At 46.2% G+C, this 21,202-nt stretch overlaps 1 protein-coding gene across 2 annotated transcripts in view; it reads left to right on the forward strand.

The window, feature by feature from the left end:
- Positions 1 to 21,202, forward strand: part of CDH13 (cadherin 13) — a 625,583-nt gene that overhangs the window by 297,049 nt on the left and 307,332 nt on the right. For both annotated transcript variants that reach the window (XM_053270621.1, XM_053270622.1), the window contains one exon: positions 16,534 to 16,686. In XM_053270621.1, the coding sequence (XP_053126596.1) occupies positions 16,534 to 16,686 (153 nt within the window). The remainder of the gene's footprint in view (positions 1 to 16,533; positions 16,687 to 21,202) is intronic.

Genomic DNA, 21,202 nt, shown 5'->3' on the forward strand with positions numbered 1-21,202 from the left:
AATGCAACATCTAAGCAAAAGGTGAGACCTTGTGAATAATTATGATGTCAGCAAGCTTACGATGGCATTGGAGTTCAACTGAATTTGGTATGTTTGTGTCTTTAAAGCTCAAAAAATGAAAAGAAAAGAAAAAACACAAATCCCTTTGGAATGTGGAAGGGGTTACAGGTAGCTTTGTTATTATGGAACTCACCAGCAGTTACTATATGTTGTTTTGGGTCCTTTTGGACCCTTTAGAAGGTTGAGGTCGGTAAAATTGGCAAAATCCCCATAGAAGTCTATGGGGAAAGAAAAATATTGCTCCCCAAACCCGGCTAGCCAGGGAGCTCTCAAAGCTGGCTCACATGAAGGTAAGGGTAGTTGGATTCTGTTTTTTTAATTAGCAGTGAATCCAACCATCCTTTGATTTTAAATTATTTTTTTTAAGTAACCGAGAAATTGTAAGCACAGAGAATGTGGAAGAAAAGTTATTACACGTCCGAGAATCACAGAGGAAATGATGTAGCATCAGAGAAACTCAGGTGAAGTGAACTGACATCAGAGGATCTTTTGCTTTCACTTTTAAGTTGGAAGTACAATTAAAGGCTAATCTTATATATATATATTTTAAAAAACCCACGCATGGGCAGGCTGATAGGCAGCAGATGGGCAGAGAGGTGCCAGAAGGTGGCTTCTTTCCACCTTTCAGCCATGATTGGGAGTGGGGGAGAAGCAGATTCCCACCACCATTTGGAGTGTTTAAATGTTCCGATTTTCTTTGAATGAGGTCGGAAAAGTTGGACCCAAACTGGCCTGCACAAGTTTAGGTTTGGCTTCTCTTCAACACCCCACCCCACCCGGATTTGGGTAAAATTGGACCACTACTGATCAGATTTTGCACAGACCTAGTCAGTGGTATTCTTTCATTCCGTCCCTGCCTGGATGCTGGAAATAAGAACAGCATTCAAGGTGAGTCAGGAGGAAGGACAGGTGTGCTCATACTGTCCTTCACATGACAGAATGATGCCTCTTGATCCAGTGCATCAGACCTGTTTCTGTAACACTTGCTATCTTAGCTGTGTTATCTTAGCATTTCAAAATGCTGTTATCTCCCTGGACCCCATGAAGACAGGACAGGTTAAAACAGAAATAAATATATGTACCAGTGTCTATGGTTCATATAGGCAACTTAAGGGCTTTCAGAAAGTAGAGCCAGGCAATTTGATAGCTCATATCTAAAAGCTGAGTTGTATTTCTGATCACACTCTTATCAGCTTGCAGCTCACCGCACGCACCATTAAGCAAGATGATGTCATGCCCTGTGCGGAGCCACTTTGGGTAGAACAGATATGACTGTTGTTTTTCACCCATCCTAGCGTAGAGGAACCTTACCATTCAAAGAGATCATGAGAGCATCTAGTTTCTTATGTTTCTATGTTTCCTGTCCCTACCTACAGCTCCCATAATCCCTGGCTATTGGCCACTGTGGCTGGGGATTATGGGAGTTGTCCAAAAGCGGCTTTCCAGAGCATGCCTGGTGTAGTTGAGCATGCCTGTTGAGCATGCCTGGTGTAGACGGTACTGCGCTAGGTGGACCAGTAGTCTGAGTTAGCATAATAAGGCCGGTTCCTGTGCCGTTGCCCCAGGCCCAGCAAAAAGGAAGGGGGATCAGGGAAGTGGAGGGACCAAATGTTAATTTGCTTGGCAGAATAAGGCAGGCTATTTCCAGGATTTCCAGAAAGATCTCAGCCAGTTTTCAAGAAAATCTGGAATGAGTGAGTTCCATCCACCCATTTCTAATGTTAACAATCGAGACAGGGCATTCTAGGTAGTAGCAAGGTACATAAAGCAGCCATTTTGTTAAATATGTTTGTTCCTTACAAGAATCCCATAGAACGGGAACTCTGCCAAGAGAGTAAGAAGGACCTTATCAGCTCCCTCAGAAAAAGGCTTTCCAAATGCCTTCCAGTCTGCAGCAACAGAAGTCTGTCAAAATCACTGAAGCACATCCTGACTTGTGGAGTCAAATAGTCCATCATTCCACCGTGATGCTCATTTGGAGAACTCATTAATGGCCCATCAGTTGCTGTTGCTGAAAGACTTGAAAAGTAAACAGATTCCTATTTTCGCACCCTCTTTTTGCATTTAGTTTTTAATGAGGCAGTTTGCATTAAGTACACACTCACACACCCAGATACCGCCATGCCTTAAAAAGTTGCAAAGATTATTTAAGGAAACTTCTTGCTCCCTTGGCGGTTGCAAGATGAGGTTGATTGGCTTTTAATGAACCCTCGCATCAGTTAGAGAAGACAAGTTATCCATCAAGAGGGGGGGAAAGATGAATATTGAAGAGGGAAGATGACAGTGTTTTTGTTAGTTGGTTAGATAGGCCTGTACGTTTCCTCTCCCTCCACTTTTTTTCCTTGGGACTGAGTCCGACCCTGCTGCACACCATCACAGGTGCTCCACCGCAGGACTGTATATAAACCTGTGTAATATACCTTATGTTACCAGCACCTGCAGGGGTGTGGTAAGGTTGAAGTGAACCCTGGAACAAGAAGTGAAGGGCCCCTGCTTCCCCCTCTCTTCCCCACCCGCCACCTTTGCTCCAAAAGAACTGTATGGATGTGGTGAAAAACAAAAATTCTTGGCATGCTCTTGCTCTCAGTCCTCTGCAAATAATATCACACACCCCACACACTCTGCTCAGGAGCCAGCAGCTTGCCAGTGAGACAGAGAGGCAAGCCTGTGCAAGATCAGTGACCCCCTCTAGGGGGGTTGTGGGGAGAGCAGACTTAGCCTGCTCTCCCCACAGATGAGCAGGCAGGAAGCCCTGGGCAGCCGGATTGGCCGCCCACATGAGTGCCGGCTCTGTGGGGCATCCTGGAGTGACCCCCAAGCCCGGGAGGCTGCCTACAGCCTCACAGCTGGGGGTCTCCTCCTGTGTTGCCACAGCATAGAGCTGCACCGCGGCAACACATGACCAAAAAACCCAGGTTAGCGGAGCGTTTGTTCTGCTAACCTAGGCTAAGGGGAGGGGGAATTAGCGGAGTTTGCTGCCGGGAGCAGCACAGCTCCCGTAGCAGCCCACGACTGCCAAAAAGTGGGCTAGGCTCCCTTAGCCCGCTTTTTGGCATTTGTGACAATTGCCCCAGGGAGATGGAAGGAGAGAGTGAAGAGTGGGCTCTTCCCCAGCTAGCAGACCCTCCTCTCTCATGGGCCCCAGGGATGTTTGTTCTCCTGCGTATTCAATCATACCTACACCTCTGAGCACTGATGTGGAGCCTGAATCTTTCTTAAGGGTCCAACATCCTACACCCTTCCCTTCTTTCATTTCCATTTCATGGAGCTCCGGTGCCTTTTGGAGAATGGAGGTCTCCAGGCCTCGGCCATTTATCTTTATGGGCACCAGGACGTGAGTAGTCCTTACTGCCTCTTGCAGTAGTGCTCCAAAATCCTTAGGCTCAGCCTAAATCCAAAGCATTCTGGGAAGTGATGGGAATCTTTCTGTTGACTTCAATAATCTTTTGCCTCAGGATCAGAGCTGAGTGTCCTTTATGCAGTGCCAGATTGAGAGAGAGACTTTGAATTTTGCACATGAAACGACACAGACAAGCACTTCCAGACTTGTTTCTTTTTCACATTTGATGTCACCTCTGTGTAGAACAACATAGGAAAGTATGAGCTCCCTTGGTTACCTGGGGTTTTTATGATCAGCTAGTTTGCACGAAAAGAGAAAGCGGGGAGAGCGAGACTTTTTTCTCAGGTTGATGGCAGCAAAGAATCACTGAAGTAAAAACTTATGCTTTCAGTCACCTATACCTGAGAAGCCATGCTCTTTAAAATCCACATCAAGTGCTCAGATATGGGAGGCTTATAAATAGATTATCCAGGGACTTTAGTTCCAGCCTTTTGCTTTTTTTTTTTTACTTTTTTTTTCAGATTTATAGCTCGTCTTATATATGTAGCCTTTTACGGCCCTTTAAACCCTGTATTTATTGTCGTCACATCTAGCTATAAATTATCAAGCATCACCAGCTCCAGTATTTCATAAGAGTTTGTTGGAATGTTTCATATATTTCATTTAACCAACTGACAAAACCATGGTGTCCCCTGGCAGCAGGTATTTTGCCAGTCAGTGTGATAACTGCATTCCCTGTTGATACGAGGGTCCCAGTGAGACCCAGTCACACCTCCCCAATACTCAGGGGGCTCTCTGACCATTCCACCCACCCACCCCCGCTACAAATGGGGTTTACCCAATAAAAACCACAAAATTGCAAAATTTTGAGAGAGAGATTTTGAGAGCCTTCATGAGGGCTCTCATGAAGATGGCAATTCAAGCCAGTAATGCTCAGAGAGTCTTTTGCCGCTGGGGATGTAGGAAGCTTCCTTATACTGAGTCAGAACACTGGTACATGCAGCTTGATATTGTCTACACTGACTGGCAGCAGCTCTCCCAAGATTTCAGGCTGGAGTCTTTCCCAGCCCTTCTGGGAGATGCCAACAGGGATGAAGCTGGGACCTTCTGCAAGCAAAGTGGATGCTCTATGTCTAAGCTAAGGCCCCATCCCAGAAAAGGCAGAGTTGGACTACAGCAGGCCTGCTCAACTTTGCCCCTACCCAGCTATTTTTGGACTACAACCCCCATAATCCCCAGCCACAGTGGCCAATAGCCAGGGATTATGGGAGTTGTAGGCCCACATCTGTGGGAAGTTGAGCAGCTGCATCAACTAAACTAAAGAACTAAAGGCTGCATCACCCTTTGCAGAAAATGATGCTCAGACCTTCGTTTTTTTCCATTGGAGACTGCCGCAATTCTGTTCAATGTGATTCAAGCAGAGGCTCACGGAATTCGGCACCTTTCCTGCAAATGCTGGCCCCATCCCTAATAGCAGCTGTGTAAACTGATAATCTAAAGCCCCATTGCATTCCTGCTTAAGAGGAGAGTGGATCATTCATTCATGTTAAATATTTATCTTTCCAAAGTTAGAGAGAGAGAGAGAGAGCAGTAAAGAGTGGCTCCCCCCTCCCCGTAAGAGAGGCTAATAATCTTGAGATTTATGGTGGATTTTGAGCCTTTATCTCTGGGGGAATTGGGAGAGAGGAATTAAGAGCCCGAGAGCGAGCGCTGTTTATGGCGGTGAGAAATTATCCTGCGCCCTCATGTTAGGGCACTTCAGGGTTTTAGAAGTTCTCATTAATTGAGAACAAGTTTAAGTAAAAGGTCTTTTAAAACAAAAACAGGGAAAGAAAAAGAGTTGTTGAAGATATACGGACTATTTCCCCCATGTAGATTCACGGGAAGCTTTTCATGGGGCCAAATTCAATGTGAGAGCACAGGCTGGAGGCTTATATTTGCCTTGGTTTGAAGGGATTTCTCCAAACTGGAGATCCTTTCAAAAGTTCAGGGTTCCTTCGAAGGAGGAACTTCGGAGAATTTTCGCAGATCTGGGATGTTCGCAACTGCTAGGTACCCCCAAGGTGCATGAGCATTCAGGCAACCGCTGCGTGTCAGATGTTGTAGCTAACTCTGCCCAAAATATTTTGTTTGTTCTGCTGCTAATTTTCAGCCTGCAAAAGCTATTTCTTCCAGGCAGGGGAGGTGTGGCACAAATCTTGGATCTTGGAGTAGCAGTGGCCATCCAAAGCCAAGGGAAAGAGCAGGCAGTTACATACTCGGTGTAAAGCAAGCTGACTTATTGCAAGTCAGACCCTTGGTCCACCTAGCTCGGTGTTGTCTGCTTTGACTAGCAGCAAGTCTCCAAGGTTTCAGGCCGGAGTCTTTCCCAGCCCTACCTGGAGATGCTGCCAGGGATGGAACATAGAAACATAGGAAGCTGCCATATACTGAGTCAGACCCTTGGTCTATCTAGCTCAGTATTGTCTTCACAGACTGGCAGCAGCTTCTCCAAGGTGGCAGGCAGAAATCTCTCTCAGCCCTATCTTGGAGATGCTGCCAGGGAGGGAACTTGGAACCTTCTGCTCTTCCCAGAGTGGCTCCATCGCTTGAGGGGAATATCTTACAGTGCTCACACATCAAGTCTCCCATTCATATGCAACCAGGGCAGACCCTGCTTAGCTAAGGGGACAAGACCAGCTCTCTTCTCCTGGGAGCCTGGGAACCTGAGACCTTCTGCATGTGAAGCGGATACTCTGCCACTGAGCTACAGGTCTTCCTTCCAGGCATTTTGTATAATCAAAGAACATGATATTGAAGAGATCTTGACGTTGAACTTTTCCCCCAGAAGAAAAGCTTGGTTCCTTCGAACAATACGAATCCAATCTTTGGCACGATTAAACAAAAAGAGAAAGTACTGAAGATGAAGATTACCCAATAAAACACTGTTGGCTGGCACTCTTTTATTATAGAAGCTTGCCATATTTCAGAAGCCAGAGTTCCATGCAGATGTAATATCAAGTGCTACCTTTTGCCTAGCCACGGACGTAATGCTTTCTTACCCACTTAATATGCAGCATTACAGCCGTTCCCATTACTGACTGTAAATAATGGCATTAAAAATCAGAAAGCATATTTCTAACATAATATCAACATAAAGCGCCTTTTAATATTCACTAAAGCCAATTTAATGCGAATGAGTTTACTGATTTAATGTTTTTAGCTAGCAAATGTTTATTTAGTGTGTCTCTCTGATGTGAATTAAATAGTGTTTTAGAGCACCAAAAATGGGCATTTATTTATATTACAAATGGTTTGAAAATGAGAAGGAATATGATGTATAAAGAGGTGAAAATCTTGTATAATGCAGCATAGACATAATTTGGACTCTTTAGTGTGAATTCTATGATTAAGCCATGACCCTTCAGATGATCTTGTGGGCACTCTGGATGAAAATTAATATATTTAAGACATGGAGGGTAGCCACTGAATTGTGCCATCATGGAGGGTAGCCATCATTGCAGTGGGCCAAATGGTTGTGGAACTTTAGTCGTAAGATTTAGCCGCTGTCTCTCTTTGGAAGCACCCTTTGAAGGCTATTTAGGGGAGTGGGGTTTGTTTCACCCATTTGTGTACCCGCATCTGCCTTTCTGTTCCTCTATGCCTGGAATTCCCTCCCTGAACATTTGTGCAATGTCACCATTCTCCCCTGCTTCAAATGCCACATCAAAAAACCCTTCTTCATGAGGCTTTTAGCAAGCCTCTTCTCCAGTCTGTAACTGAGCTTTTGGAGGTGGGGTGCATTTGTCCACACTCATCTCTTGCTACAGTTCTCCCCTGCCTCCCCCTCAGTTGACTTTGAACTGCAAGCTCCTTGGAGGCAGGGACCTGCTCTAGAAACTCTATGAAATGCCATGTACATTAATGGTGTACATTAACAACCCCCCCCCCCGCAAAAAAACCCCTTCACTCAATGGAAATTGCTGATTTAGTTCAATTTGAATTCCCATATGCTTATCAAGCTGCTCGACATTCCTCTGTCTCATGTTATCTGCTCTCTTTGGCTGAAGTCATCTCCCAGGCAGCTGCTGTGCTTTCTGAAAGCTGCCATTGGGTTCAGGGTGGGCCCTGTTAGTGGTGGGCCCAGGTTTCTTAATGTCTATGTTGCTGAGGCAAGTTATAGGATGAGCTACTGATCATCTGAGCTTTGTTGCTCTGCAGTGCCCCCCTGACCGTGGCAGGAAGGGGAACTGCACCAGGCTCTATTCTATCTGCTGCTTGACTTACTGTTCAATTATCCATTTGCTGATTGCTAGATTTCTTCTGGGGTTACATTCCTCTTAGGTGCAGTTTTAGGCACAACATCGGTCTATTCATCTTTCTCATTCTAAAATTATAGGAACAACAACAAAATGCGTATTGATTCCTTTCTTTGGATCTTTATGTGCTGGTGTCTTGTGTTGAAGTTAGTGGGAGATAGTTGTTAATTGCACATTAGCCATTTTCCTGTGTTTCTCTTCCCTTATGTTTTAGCCCTTTGGATGTATGTGTGCTCTTGAAATCCTCTCTTTACAGGGTTAAAAATGGATAAAATAAATAAAGTACTATGGGTTTATTAACAAATTGATCTGTTGAGGCGCATCCTTGCTCCAAAGGTGCAGCTGACTGTTCTTGACAGAAATGCCCTTCTCTCACCCAGATCCAGACCTGTGACCTCTAGATAAGTTACTTATACACAGGGGAAAAAATATCTTCCTTGTGACCTTCTGTATATGAGCCATGGATTTGTTTCCTAGGGAACTAGTGACAGGGGGGAAAATCTATAATTAGATCTGTGGGTTATATGCTACATAAGGGAACTGGGTACTGAGCATTTCTCTTTAAAATAAAGCATCTAAATGTAAGACACTAGATCTAAGATAATTTCCATTATGAGAGATTCATTAGAGGAATTGTTTTTCAAAAATGCTCTAGATGTGTCTTCAGATATTAAGGTTTGCTCCTCATCTTTATCTCAAGTGAGCTCTCTCCGCTGCATAAAACTGTGTGTGTCCTCTATGGTGAAAAAGGTTGGGTCCAGGACCTAATTTGAGGTCGTGGTCAGAGGTGATGACTCTCAGTGTGTCTTGATCTGAAGATCCCGCTTTATTTTATCCTGCCTTTTTGGTTCTCATTCTGTAGTGTTACCAGATGTGAAGGTAAAAGATTAGGAATGCTAAAGGGAAAATGGGGCACCATGATGCATATTAATATCTCTAAAGGATTTTCAGCTGCCCTACACTGTGGGTGTATCCTCATCATTTATCATCATGACAGTGCTTGAAAGTAGGTTTAGGATGTGCTGGAGATAACTGGGCCAGGCCAACCAGAGGCTTGAACGTCTGTTGGAAGGAACTTTCTGAGGCTAATATCTTAGAAATGCGACACATCGAATGGAACTGAAATATGTGTGTTGTAGGTTGAATCTGTTGTATTCTTGCAGTTTCCCTACGTAGGAACAGCCCTACTAGATCAGGCCCAAGGCCTACCTTGTCCAGCATCTTGGTTCCCACAGTGGCCCACAGATGCCTCTGAGGAACCCACAGGCATGAGATGAGGGTGTACTGTGCTTCCCTGCAACCCAATTTTTTTCCAGAGCTACCCCCTGGGACAGCCCTACCGTTAGGCAGACTGCTTCAGATAGCAGGTTCTGTGGTGCTATTAAAGGACAGCAAATTGTCAATTATTTTGTTTATTACAACCACAAGGGCATTGTTTGGATTTCCTACCTGAGGCAGCGATCTGCCTCGGCTCTTCTCTGCAGGGCAGAATGCCCCAAACCCTACAGGAAGCTTTGAGGAGCTGCGTTGCCCAGCAGTTATTCCATTTTTTTATTATTATTATTATTATTATGCTGTACTTAAAAGAGTAAAATTAGAGCAGCCTCTCCAGTCACATGTGCCTCCCAATTAAAATTGACCCTTGGGGATGTAACACTGAGCAGAGGCTGAAAAAATCTAATTAAACCTGCAAAAGAAAATATAGGAAAAAAAGTTAAGAGTCAGAGTTACAGTTTTCTTTGCTGAGCTAAATTGTGCCTGTTTATTCGCTATTTGTGCAACTTCTCCAGCTGTCAAAAAAGCAGGAAATATTTATTACGTTTTCTAAGAACAAAAAAGCAGATAAAATGTTTAGGTTTCTTACTTTAAAAAAAGAAAATCAAGAAGAAAAATGTTTTTTAAAAAAATTATATTCTCCAGCTTCATAACATATAATTTGGGATTACTGAGAATCTTCTTTAAAAGGGAAAACCAAATTTATACTACTACTGCTGCTGCTGCTACTATTACTGCTACTAGTAACTACTAGCTAACTAATAGTAACTAACTAACCCCTGCTAACTTGGCAAAGAGGCACCTTTTAATGTGGTGATTCTCTTTATTTAACAGGGGAAGAATTACTGGCCCTCTCCACCCCCAGCACAGGACCTCCAGTGACTGTTGCTGGTGTCTACCTTATGTTTCATTTTAGATGGTGAGCCCTTTGGGGACAGGGAGCCATCTTATTTATTTATTATTTCTCTGTGTAAACCGCCCTGAGCCATTGTTGGAAGGGCGGTATAGAAATCAAATTAATAATAACAATAACAACAATAACAATAATAATTAATAATTGATAATACTATATCACCACCACTGCCAGTGGTGTAGCAAGGTCAGAAGGTCCCTGTGTCCCCCTGTCTGTATGTCTGTCTTAAGGCACCATAGGCACCGCTGAAATTCCTCAAGTCCACTGCAAGCACCACCCACTGACCACCACATTTGCCACTCTCTCCTCTTCCTGGCCACCATTTCCCAGTCAGTTCATGCAGAGGTAAGCAGCTGAAAGGGCTCTTCCCTCTCTCGAGTGAATAAGGCGAGAGAAAGCCCTTCAGCCACTTCCAACCATGTGAGCTGGCTGGGAAATGGTGGTGGGTGGTGGCAGCAGGAAGAGGAGGGGGTCAGGGAGACAGGCAAGGGGCCCTCAGTGGCCTCTCTTCTTTGGGGAGCCCAGGACAGCCTGTGTTTTCAGAACACAGATGCCCAATTGGAGTTATGCCCCTGACAACAACTCCTCCTTCTCCTCCTTCTCCTTCTCCTTCTCCTTCTCCTTCTCCTCCTCCTCCTCCCCCTCCTCCCCCTCCCCCTTCTTCTCCTCCATCACCATCATCATCATCATCATCATCATCATCATCATCATCATATCACCAACATGAGAGCCAGCATGGTGTAGTGGTTAGAGTCCTGGACTAAGACCGGGAAGACCTGTGTTCAAATCTCCATTCAGCCATGAGACTAGCTGGGTGACTCTGGGCCAGTCACTTCTCTCTCAGCCTAACCTACTTCACAGGATTGTTGTGAGGAGAAACTCAAGTATGTAGTACACCGCTCTGGGCTCCTTGGAGGAAGAGCGGGATATACTGTACATGTAATCATCATCGTCGTCGTCGTCATCACCTTTATGTTGCTGGTTATATTTTCTCTATCTAGCCTCTGGTCTTATATATGTTCTGAGTACTCCCTGGGCTCCTCATGCCTTATTATACATGCTGAATGTCAGTGTGGTGTGGTGCAATGGTTAGGATGCCCGATCAGGACTGGATTTGCCCAGCTTCAAATCCCCACTGAACCATGAAGTTCGCTGGGTGATCTTTGCCCAGTTACTCTTGCTCAACCTGGCTGGCCTCCCAGACATGTTATGAGGTTAAAACGGGGTGGCAGAGTAATGCCTCTTGCCATGACCGTCATGGAGGAAGGCTTGTGATCCTCTTCACGGATGCAGGGTGTGCGGCACACATCACGCGTTGCATGCGCATGCAACGTGTGACGTGTGCGACGTGCGTGCACACCGCGACGAGCACATGCATGCCAGCAACTTCCTCTTTTTCCGGGCAACAACAGGGCCAGGGGCGGCAGGGAGGAACGTTGCCACCCCTAAAACTTTGCATAAAAGTCGAGCGCCAGAGGGGGAAGAGTGGCGGGAGGAGTAAGTACTACCCCCCGCCCTTAAAGGTAGACCCACCCCCAGTGCCAGCCCGCCGGCCCGGCCCAATTCCAAGCCGGTCCAGAGGCCTCAAACATGACCTCTAACATGATGGAGGCCTCTAACATAACAGTTCAAGCACATCCCTACATCCTACCACACAACCCACATTGGTGTCCCTAGGAGATACCCCTGGGGAACAATGGGCTGTTTCAAATTTCCCCATTGTTCTGTATGGCCAGGACACTTGAAATGGTTTGAGTTTGTTTCATCAAAATAGCCAGCTCGACTGCTGTTTCAATGAAATGTTTCAACCATTTTGTTTCATCTCGAGTTCAAAATGAAGCCTAGAATCCATTTCATGCACATCCCCATCCACTAGCCTCACTCTGTGTCAGAGCACACCCTGCCTCTGATACCTTTATGTTGTCATGGCCCAGAAGCCTCCTCCCCCAAGTTGAGCATGTAGCAGAGAGTTTGGGAGAGATGTCACATTAGGAGACACCACCAACCCAGGCACCTCTTGACCCCACGCCATTAGGAAACCCCCCTCCAGATGAACCAGGTGGGGGAGTCAGTACCTTCACCCCAGACTTGAGGACATGATCCTACTTGACATCCCACAGTTCAGAGGAGTCTTCTGAGCTCCAACAACTCTTGTTTTCAAACAACTCTGTCCCAGTGTGTGAAGATTATTGTATGATGATTATTTAGCTGATTGATGACTGTAATAAGGGAATCTGAATCTTCTGAGGAACTCCTGAGGCTGCGAAGGAGCCCACACAAGCACACAATGCCATTGGAACAGGTGTCAGCAAAACCGGGCAAGTCCCCTTTAGAGACCAAAGGCAGTCTGTGGAAGGGGTAGGGCCAAGCTGCCTTGCCTGGGTAGCAGGCTACAAAACCCAGCAGCAGCGGTGCTCTCACCCCTGGACTTCTGGGCCAAAGTCCAGGTTCTCCTCTCCACAGCCCCTGGGACACCCCCCCCCCCATCAAATTCTCTTTAGTCTGTCCCAGATGGTGTGGTTACCCTGCAGAGCATGATTATGCTTAACTTATGGGGGTAGGGGCCCCTCCAAAGGCCTTTAGGTCCAGGCTCCAAAATTACCTAGGTGCACCTTTACCCAGAAGTTCACCAAAAGACACTGCTGGAGCAACTTCCCATGGCCATACCCAGCTGTAAATCCTTGTGATCTGCTCTGATCATGGTCCTGACCTGTTGCCCTGGGAGCTGTCCAAGGTCTGGGGCATCCCCAGTCCCTGCCTTGGAGAGATTGGCAGCACGTGGCAGCCCACAGGTTCAGTGGAGAATCTGAAAGAGTAGTTCCTGCATGCTCTGTGTGTTCTCCTGGCTCCAGGGCCTTGAAGGGTAGAGCCAGTGAACATGCAGACATTGGGCAGAGTTACCATGGTCCCTTTCCCCCTCCACTTGTATGGTGTTTGCAAGGAGAGGGACCAGGTGCCTACCTCTTTTGTTGCACTCTCTTAGGGACAGACCAAGCGCAGTAGTAGAGCACCTGCTTCGGATTGGGAAGGTCCTCAGTTCAGTCCTCTGCATCTCCAGTTATGGAAGTGATTTCTTCTGAAAGCCTTTGAGAGCTGTTGCTAACTGGTTCTGCATAAGGCAGTTTCCTGTGTGCACAGGCACGGGGAGAAGACTGATCAGGCTGCTTGGAATCCGTCCACTAAAGCCAGGAGTCTCTGATATGCAGGAAGTGGGAAACTGTTTGAACATAACCAGATGCCTGGTTCTGAGGCGCTGGGAAGTGCAGAAGTGTTTGGAGTCAGACAAATAACTGTTATTAAGCAGCGCCACCTCAACGGTTGCTAAGTTGTAATAATGTTGTCGAAAATAGAATTGCTGTGGTTGTACAGCTCAGGAAGGGGAAAAAAAGCTTTGCTCCTGGGGACATTGTGGTGTGTTGTTGTTTTTTAAATTCACCCCTCTCCACTTATCTATTTCTCTCTCATTCCTTTGAAAAAGCTCTCTGATTTACTTCTGTGATAAGATAAGAGCAGCTGAGGGATCACAATGTTGGAATGAGCTTAGCAGCTGGAAGGGACACAGTAGTACCAGTTTAAAAAAAGATGGTGGGTAAATTTGTCCTGGCCAAAATCCAGTGAGTGGAAGGGACTCACTAAGTCAATTTTCCTGTATGTTATGCCTTGCTTGTAGGAGCTGATCCAACATCATTTCCTAATCCTCAGCTTTGACTTCTCTTATAGTGGTTTCTAAGATTTTCTAAAACAAGAAAAGCTTCTGCAGTGAAGCTTCTGCCAGCTCAGGCCTGCTCAACATCAGCCCTCCTGCAGATGTTGGCCTATGACTCCTATAATCCCTGGCTATTGGCCACTGTGGCTGGGGATTATGGGAGTGGTAGTCAAAAAACAGCTGTGGGGGCCAACGTTGAGCAGGCCTTCACCATATCCTGCTTCAGGGATGGTGCATCCTAGGGCCAGACTAAGAGTTCCATGGCTGGAACTGTCAAAATATTTTAGGTTCCCCTCCCCGCAAAGCAACTCCTGGAAGGGGGGAGGATTTGATTGGTGTTCACAACACAGTGCATAAAGGGTTAACAATCCCTCTGAGAAGCAAGATAGGCTGAGAAACGGACTTCCTCAGGGTGAGTGCTCCCCTATTGAGCAAGGAATGGACCCCTTGCCAGCCATCGCAGCCTTTTTGCAGTTGTGGCTAGGGCTGATGGGAGTTGTCGTTCAGCAGCATCTGGAGACCTTTGCACAATGAGGCCCCTGCATTTTGTACGGTACATCTCTCTTGAGCTCATATACAGAGAGGGCCCATGAATCCTTCTGTACAGACCACTGGTGGTCCTGATGTGGGAAACCATACCCCCACCCCCCGCCGCAAGCCGTAGCTCCCTAACAAACCAAGATATCAATCCAGGATTAACGAACAGTGGTTAGTACAAACCACAGTTACTCATGTTTGGACAAAACAGGAAACTGGTTTGTTACAGATGAGGAGCAGAGGCTTTTGACTTCCTCCTCTCACGTGCAAAGGGAGGGAGAAGGGAAAGGGGAACAAGCCAGTGAAAGGCTCACTACTGCATTCTCGCACACATGAACCAGGCCACAGTTACAGAGGAAACTGCTCTCTAGTACTCAGAGCATGGGTCCATTGTCTATCCTAACTGCAATAGTTCTCCAGAGATTCAGAACACGAGTATTTCCCAGCCTGGGTACAGATGCCAGAAGCTGCCGGCACCTGGGACCTTTTCTGTGCACAAAGCTATGTGATAGAAGAGGGTTGGGTTTTTTGTTTTAGATGCGCAAGAGAAAGTGAGGGACCAACCAAGACCTGCACACACGTTCCTCTGGACTCAGTCCACAGCTCTTTCTGCAGAGTCTTTGGACAAGAGCCTCTGGATGCGGCACACTGACTGTGAGAACAGAACCAGGAAGGGGGTGGGGACAGTTATTTAAAATTAAGTGATTTGGTCCAAAGGATGTGAATCACACTTTTTCCTATTTAAAGGCACTTTCTGAGTCCAATACGCAGCAATGGACATGCAGAAAGAGAAGCTGCACCAGTGTTTTGCTCCTCCCTCCCTTGCTACGGTCACTGTTAGCACAAGCTGCCAAGCCTGTCTTCTACTAAAACTCTTTTTTCATCTGCTCACCGTTTAGCGTGAGCAAGGGAACACTCTTTCTTTGAACCAAGTAGCCATTCTGACCGCATCTTAACTAGGAAATGCCCATGTTCCTGCCTCCTTTTGGGGAGTTCGTGGCTCCCTCTTGTGGCTAAGTGAGCATTGCATGGTGGAACCAGCTTTTAAAGCCCTCCATGCCACAATTCCCAGCCCTGCCTTTCTAGAGGTTGTAAGATTTTAACAACGTAAAACAGCAGCAACAAAGACAGCAGCCTGGACTGGAGTGGATGGACTTGGGCCTGGATGTTCATGCTCGGCTGTTGAAACGTTTATTGTGCAGATTTTATTGTAAATCAGACTATGTCTTGGAGTTTTGCTGAGGGTTTTATTTTTGCAACATTAAGAGGGAAGCTGAAACAGAGAGAAAAAGCTGTGGCAAAATTGATAATGGGTTTATATATGTGAGTAACCAAGATGAGAGGTTATGATGGACAACCATGTAAGGCACAAGAAGAGGAGAGCTGATCTGGTGGTAGCAAGCATGACGACCCCTTAGCTAAGCAGGGTCCACCATGGTTGCATATGAAAGCGAGGCTAGAAGTGTGAGCAGTGCAGGATATTCCTCTTAGGGGATGGAGCCACTCTGGGGAAAGCAGAAGGTTTCAAGTTCCCTCCCTGGAGGCTTCTCCAAGATGCGGCTGAGAGAGATTCCTGCCTGTATCCTTGGAGAAGCCGCTGCCAGTCTGTGAAGACAATACTGAGCTAGATAGACCAAGCGTCTGACTCAATATATGGCAGCTTCCGATGTTCCACAGTAACATTTGTTCTCCATGAACTCAGAAGCCTGTTGTGTACTTTTCCATAGGACTCACTGATGGAACTCTTGCGTGAGCGGGGGGAGCTTCCTTATTCACGTCAGTCAGTGTTGTGGATAGCCCTTCTTTATGCATGGAAAGTTGCTGGGAGGTGGTGATCTGGTGGGCAACAGCCGCCATGTTTCAGTCATATGCCTCATGGCCCAGCACCCTTGAAGGGCACATGGGTGGAAGCCATGGCAGCTGCATTGCAGAGCTCCTGACAGGAACTATGTTCACAAGTGATCCATCTTGATAGCAGTGATTTCCATCCTCCCAAGCTAGCTGGAAGAAGTATCCCAGTGTTTTTGTATGCGGATGATGCGGCCATTCTGGCTAGAACCCCAGTTGGTCTAAGGAGGGCCTTGAGAGCACTGGCTGTCTATTGTTAGAGAGAATGGCTGAGTATTAATTATCAGAAAACAAAGGTGTTCTCCTTTGCTAGGAGACCTAAGAGACAGCTATGGAAGATCAATGGACAAAGGATAGAGCAGGTCCAAAATGCTTTCCTAGGTGCATTCAGTTTGGAATGATGAGAATAGGGCCCATGTTTCATTGGTTCAAGTTTTTCCCGTAAACAAATGCATGTGATGCGTGAATATGTCATAAGGCTGCAAGCTGTTGCTAAGATTTTTCAGTCTGTCAGCTCTGATGGGATCCTCACGGCTGTCCTTTCTTCTTTGCACAGGTTATAGACAATGAGAGACCAGAGGGCTCAAAATTCCGAATTTCTGGGAAAGGGGTAGAACAGGAGCCAAAGGGAGCTTTCCGAATTATCGAGAGCACCGGAGAAGTCCTTGTGACGCGGGCCCTTGACAGAGAGGCAATTGCCACATACCAGGTGAGTCATCCTAGAATGCATCTCTATATGCCATGGCGTCATCACTCCTTTGAGAACTTTGCAAAAGTTGTACCATATATATCCTTGGCTTCATTTTTCGACGTCATGGTAAAAGTAGTTCATGTAAGAGATGCGTGATGTAGGAAGTGGCCCACTTCTGATCAGGATGCTGTGCATCCTCCAAGCTGTATTCCCTGTTTTCTCCCTGTTCAACTTGTGGTGCTGAAAGGATCAGGCCCCCAGATTGGAAGGGGCTGAAAGCTGAAGCCCAGTCTCTGTAGAACTGCTGTTTGTTTCCTTGTTGACTTGTTTTAAGAATCTTTACCCTGTCTTTCACACGTGGTCTCAATTTGGCATGCAGTGTTGAAATAAAAATATAGTAAGTGACTGTAAAGTACAATGAAAATACAGTAAAATGATGCAGTGAAGAATTTAAAATGCTGGTTAAACTAGAGAGATGAAAAATGATGCTAAAGCCCACTTTCAGTGAGCCAGGAGTGGCAAATGACAACCTAAGCAGATGCATCTTTAAAAGATGCTGAAAGAGTAGGAGCGAGGGGGCCAGCGAGGCTTCCCAGGGGAGGGAGAGTTCCACAGTGCAGGGGCCACCACAGATAAGGCCCCGTCCTGTGTGGGCAGGCCAGACAGAGCAGGACTTAATGGACTAGGAAGGAAGCGCATAAGGCAGCCACTGGCAGGAAGTAGGAAATCAGGCAGAGATGTAGCGTGGAAATGCAGAAGGTGTTCAGTGCCTGTCTCCCACCATGTTGGGACTGAGATACTACAGCAGGTCTTGGAACTACAGGAAGCCCCCAACTTTCAAGCAGGTTATGTTCCAAAAGTTTGTCTGTAAGTCGGATGTTCATAACTCAGAATGCATATCATCCCCCAGGGTGACAACTTGTTTGTATGTGCAGGTTGGCATTTATAAGTTGGGGGCTTCCTTAATATAATATGTTACAGATCTTTGTTTGTAAGTAGGGATGTTTGTAACTCGGGGAGCGCCTGTATTGAGCCGGCAGTGGCAACAGACTGGCTCTCCTGGCACATGCAACTCCTAGAAGTTGCCTCTTCACTGCCTGTATGGTGCATTGTGGGATGCGGGAGGACTTTCTCCTCTCAATCGAATGTTGGGTGTCTGCTGCTATGCTGGTTGTGGGAGAGCATGGGCAGCAGAGCCCTGAAGAGGCGCCAATCATGTGGGGCAAGGTAGGTGGGAACCTGCCTCTCCCCACCCCCACCCAGCCCACCCTAGCCACTATGGTCATGAGAACCACCTAATAGAATTAGAAGGAATCTTGCCCATTCTATGGACATCTTGGTTTGAACTGCTTGCAAGTCTCTGCTCCATCCAGCTGTCCTGCTGGTGCAGGGAGGGGAGAAGCAGTGCATGTTTGAACCCCACAGAGCATGACATTCCCATCAGGCGTTGGTTTCAGTGCAGCAAAACTGCTTCTCGAAAGGCAGTCCTAAACGGAGTCTTTCCCACGTTGGACTTATTACAGCAAATACTGGATTACAGCCCAAATTTATTTCCATTTAGAAGAGCCATTGCTCTCTCTTTCAAGCCTTGCAAATCGCATAAAAAATATTGCGGCATGCTAGGTGAGCCAGAAAGCAGATGCAAATGTATATTTTAATGGGCTGCAACTCTTCCTCTGTGACCCCGCTGTATAATTCTGGTGCTCAGCAGGCCAGCTGAAGCCCTGTGGTGCAAACTGCAGTCAAGAAGTTCTGCAGAAGGAGAACGCTCAACTTGATTAGTCAGTTTTTGGAAAAACAATGAGCTGGAATCAATGAAGATGTATTGTGAAGTCAGGAAAGCAGCAGGGTTGTTTTTCACTCCCTCTTGATTTTTTCTTTCTACATGAAAGTATTTGAGTCTCTTGAAAACCTCTTCAGCCTCTGGAATCTTCTGGTTTTTAAATTTTGTCTCCTTTCCTTCATTCAGCACTTATGAATTATTTCAAAAGCACAATTGCAGATGAAAATAAAAGGGGATGATTCTCCATGGAAAGGTATAAATATTTTCTGAGCTATTGATGCAGCTGAATAGAATTCTGGGATTCTGCAAGCCTGGAAATGATCAGTGGGTTGTCTAGCCCAGACTAATGGAACGGAGAGAAGGGCCCCACCCATAAAAATTAGACTGTACTGTAAAACTTTCCATGGCACCCTTATTGTCTTCTTAAGTACATTTTGAAAATCCCTCCTTTGGCTCCCCCCCCCCGACCACCAGCTAATGGGGGCCCAGTTTGCCCATGACAACACTTGATTTGGATGATGATAAGCCAACCACGAAGCAAGGAGACTGCAACCCAACTGGAAGCCAGTGCCAGAAAACCAACCAGCAAGGGAAAAACAGCCCCCCAAATGGCAACCGGAACACTCAAAATGTACCGGTCGAACCAGGGTCGTTCCGTGCCAAGCTCGAAACAGGCCCTTCATTTGAAGGGCATTCTGTTTTGAGCTCGAGATGGAACCTTGGAGAGCCGCTGCCAGTCAGTGTAGATGGTACTGAGCTAGATTGACCAATGGTCTGACTCAGTATAAGGAAGCATCCTATGTTTCTAGTGTACCATATATGCTACTTAAGATGCTACTTTGGTAACATGATGGACCCATTTTTATTTTATTTTTATTTTTATTACATTTTATATCCCACTCTTCCTCCAAGGAGTCCAGAGTGGTATACTACATACTTAAGTTTCTCCTCACAACAACCCTGTGAAGTAGGTTAGGCTGAGAGAGAAGTGACTGGCCCAGAGTCACCCAGCTAGTATCATGGCTGAATGGGGATTTGAACACGTGTCTCCTTGGTCCTAGTCCAGCACTCTAACCACTATACCATGCTGGCTTCTATATGATAAGCCTTTGAAGCTGCCTTATACTGAATCTCTCTATTGGTTCATCTACTCAAATAGCACCATCTTAGTGCCTTCCCAGGGCTCCAGATAACAGTCTTTCTCGTCTATGTTACCCAAGATGAGAAAGATTGTTACCTGGAGCTGTGGAAAACCACAGTCAGAGAGATCCATGCTACTGAAGGAATTGATGCTACCCAAGATCTCTTTTTAACTGATGATGCTAGGAACTGCCCTGAGATCTGTTGCATACGAAGTGTATGCTCTACCTCTGAGTGGTGTGTTCTTCCCATTGCACCAAACACAATCCCTTGTTTTATTTACCTGTTTTGTTTTGTTTTGTTTTTCAGCACCAGTCTACAGATCTCACACCTGGTGCTCTGGTTTTCTTTTCTTCTTTTCCTCTTACAACACAGGCCAATGCAATGCTTTAGTGAGGGAATGAACTAATGGTATTATTCTCCACCTGGCCTAATATATCAGGTGAACACCCACTGATTTGGTCATTCATGAATTACTCAACTAATCCCAGTGAGCAGCTCGCAAATCAAGCCAATAAGCAGCAGTAATAACTCCAGCTCTGTGGATTGGAGGCTGTTCATACATTTTAGTGGCCCAACATTTGTGACAGATAATTTATGGCTAACAATCAAGGTCCCAAAGTCATTTTATTTCTCCAAATTGAAAAATGTATTTTCATTTTGCAGAGTATACCTGCATGAAGCTTGAGTAGAGGGAGGCCCTTAATTACAGTAAAATATTGTTCTGCAGGATCTTTTATGAAATATTGAAAACGAAAGTCATTTTGGAAAGAAGAGCCATTTTTCTCATGCTTCCCAACTGGTGTCACAAGTCAAGACTCTCTGTAAGGAGTCAAGGCACAACCTGGCTGCCAGACCCACCTCCTGTTTTTCTGTGGGCCAGTGGATGCCCCCTCTCCAAAAATAAGTGCATTTGGGGCAAATTTGGAAGCTCTTCACTTCTGCATTGGGAGGTTCCATCTGAGTGAGCCAAACTTGCATGTTTTAGTAGGATTCAGAGAGTGCTAGGTGTCCTGTTAAAAGTCTTGCTTGCTGCTTTGGCGTTGTCCTACGTTTTCCTTCTTCAGTCAGAGATTGCTTGCAGCACACAAGTGAATGTCTGCTGGACAGCCTTCAGGGCCCAGATTCAGGTTTTACTCTTAGTTTGACACAACTAACTAGCAGGGATGTGCACAGAACCGGTTTGGAGACCCTATATGGACCTCTGAACTGGTTTGAAAGTCCAGCAGTTTGGCCAGTCTGAAGGTGGGAGGGATAACTTTAAGGACTAGGGAGGGTGCTCTTACTCTCCCACCCCATGTTCGCACATTCACTAGTCACTTCCAAGTACTTCGAGTCCACAACTAACTAGGGCAGCAAGGAGGTACACTGCTGCCCCATGGGACCATTTTTCAGGACAGCGCTGGTGGGGGATATGCAGCGGGGGTTAAGAGCACCCTCCCCAGTCCTTAAAGTTACCCCCCACCCACCCACCCCACACACACCCCTCTGAACCGGTTCCTTGCACATCCCTACTAATTGCTACATGTAGACTTTTCCAGCATTGGTTTCCCTCATTGTTGCCATGCAACCTAATGGCTATGTGGGTTCACCTCTGTATTCAAAAACATG

Source organism: Hemicordylus capensis, chromosome 9 (genome assembly GCF_027244095.1).
Source record: "Hemicordylus capensis ecotype Gifberg chromosome 9, rHemCap1.1.pri, whole genome shotgun sequence".
Lineage (NCBI taxonomy): Eukaryota > Metazoa > Chordata > Lepidosauria > Squamata > Cordylidae > Hemicordylus > Hemicordylus capensis.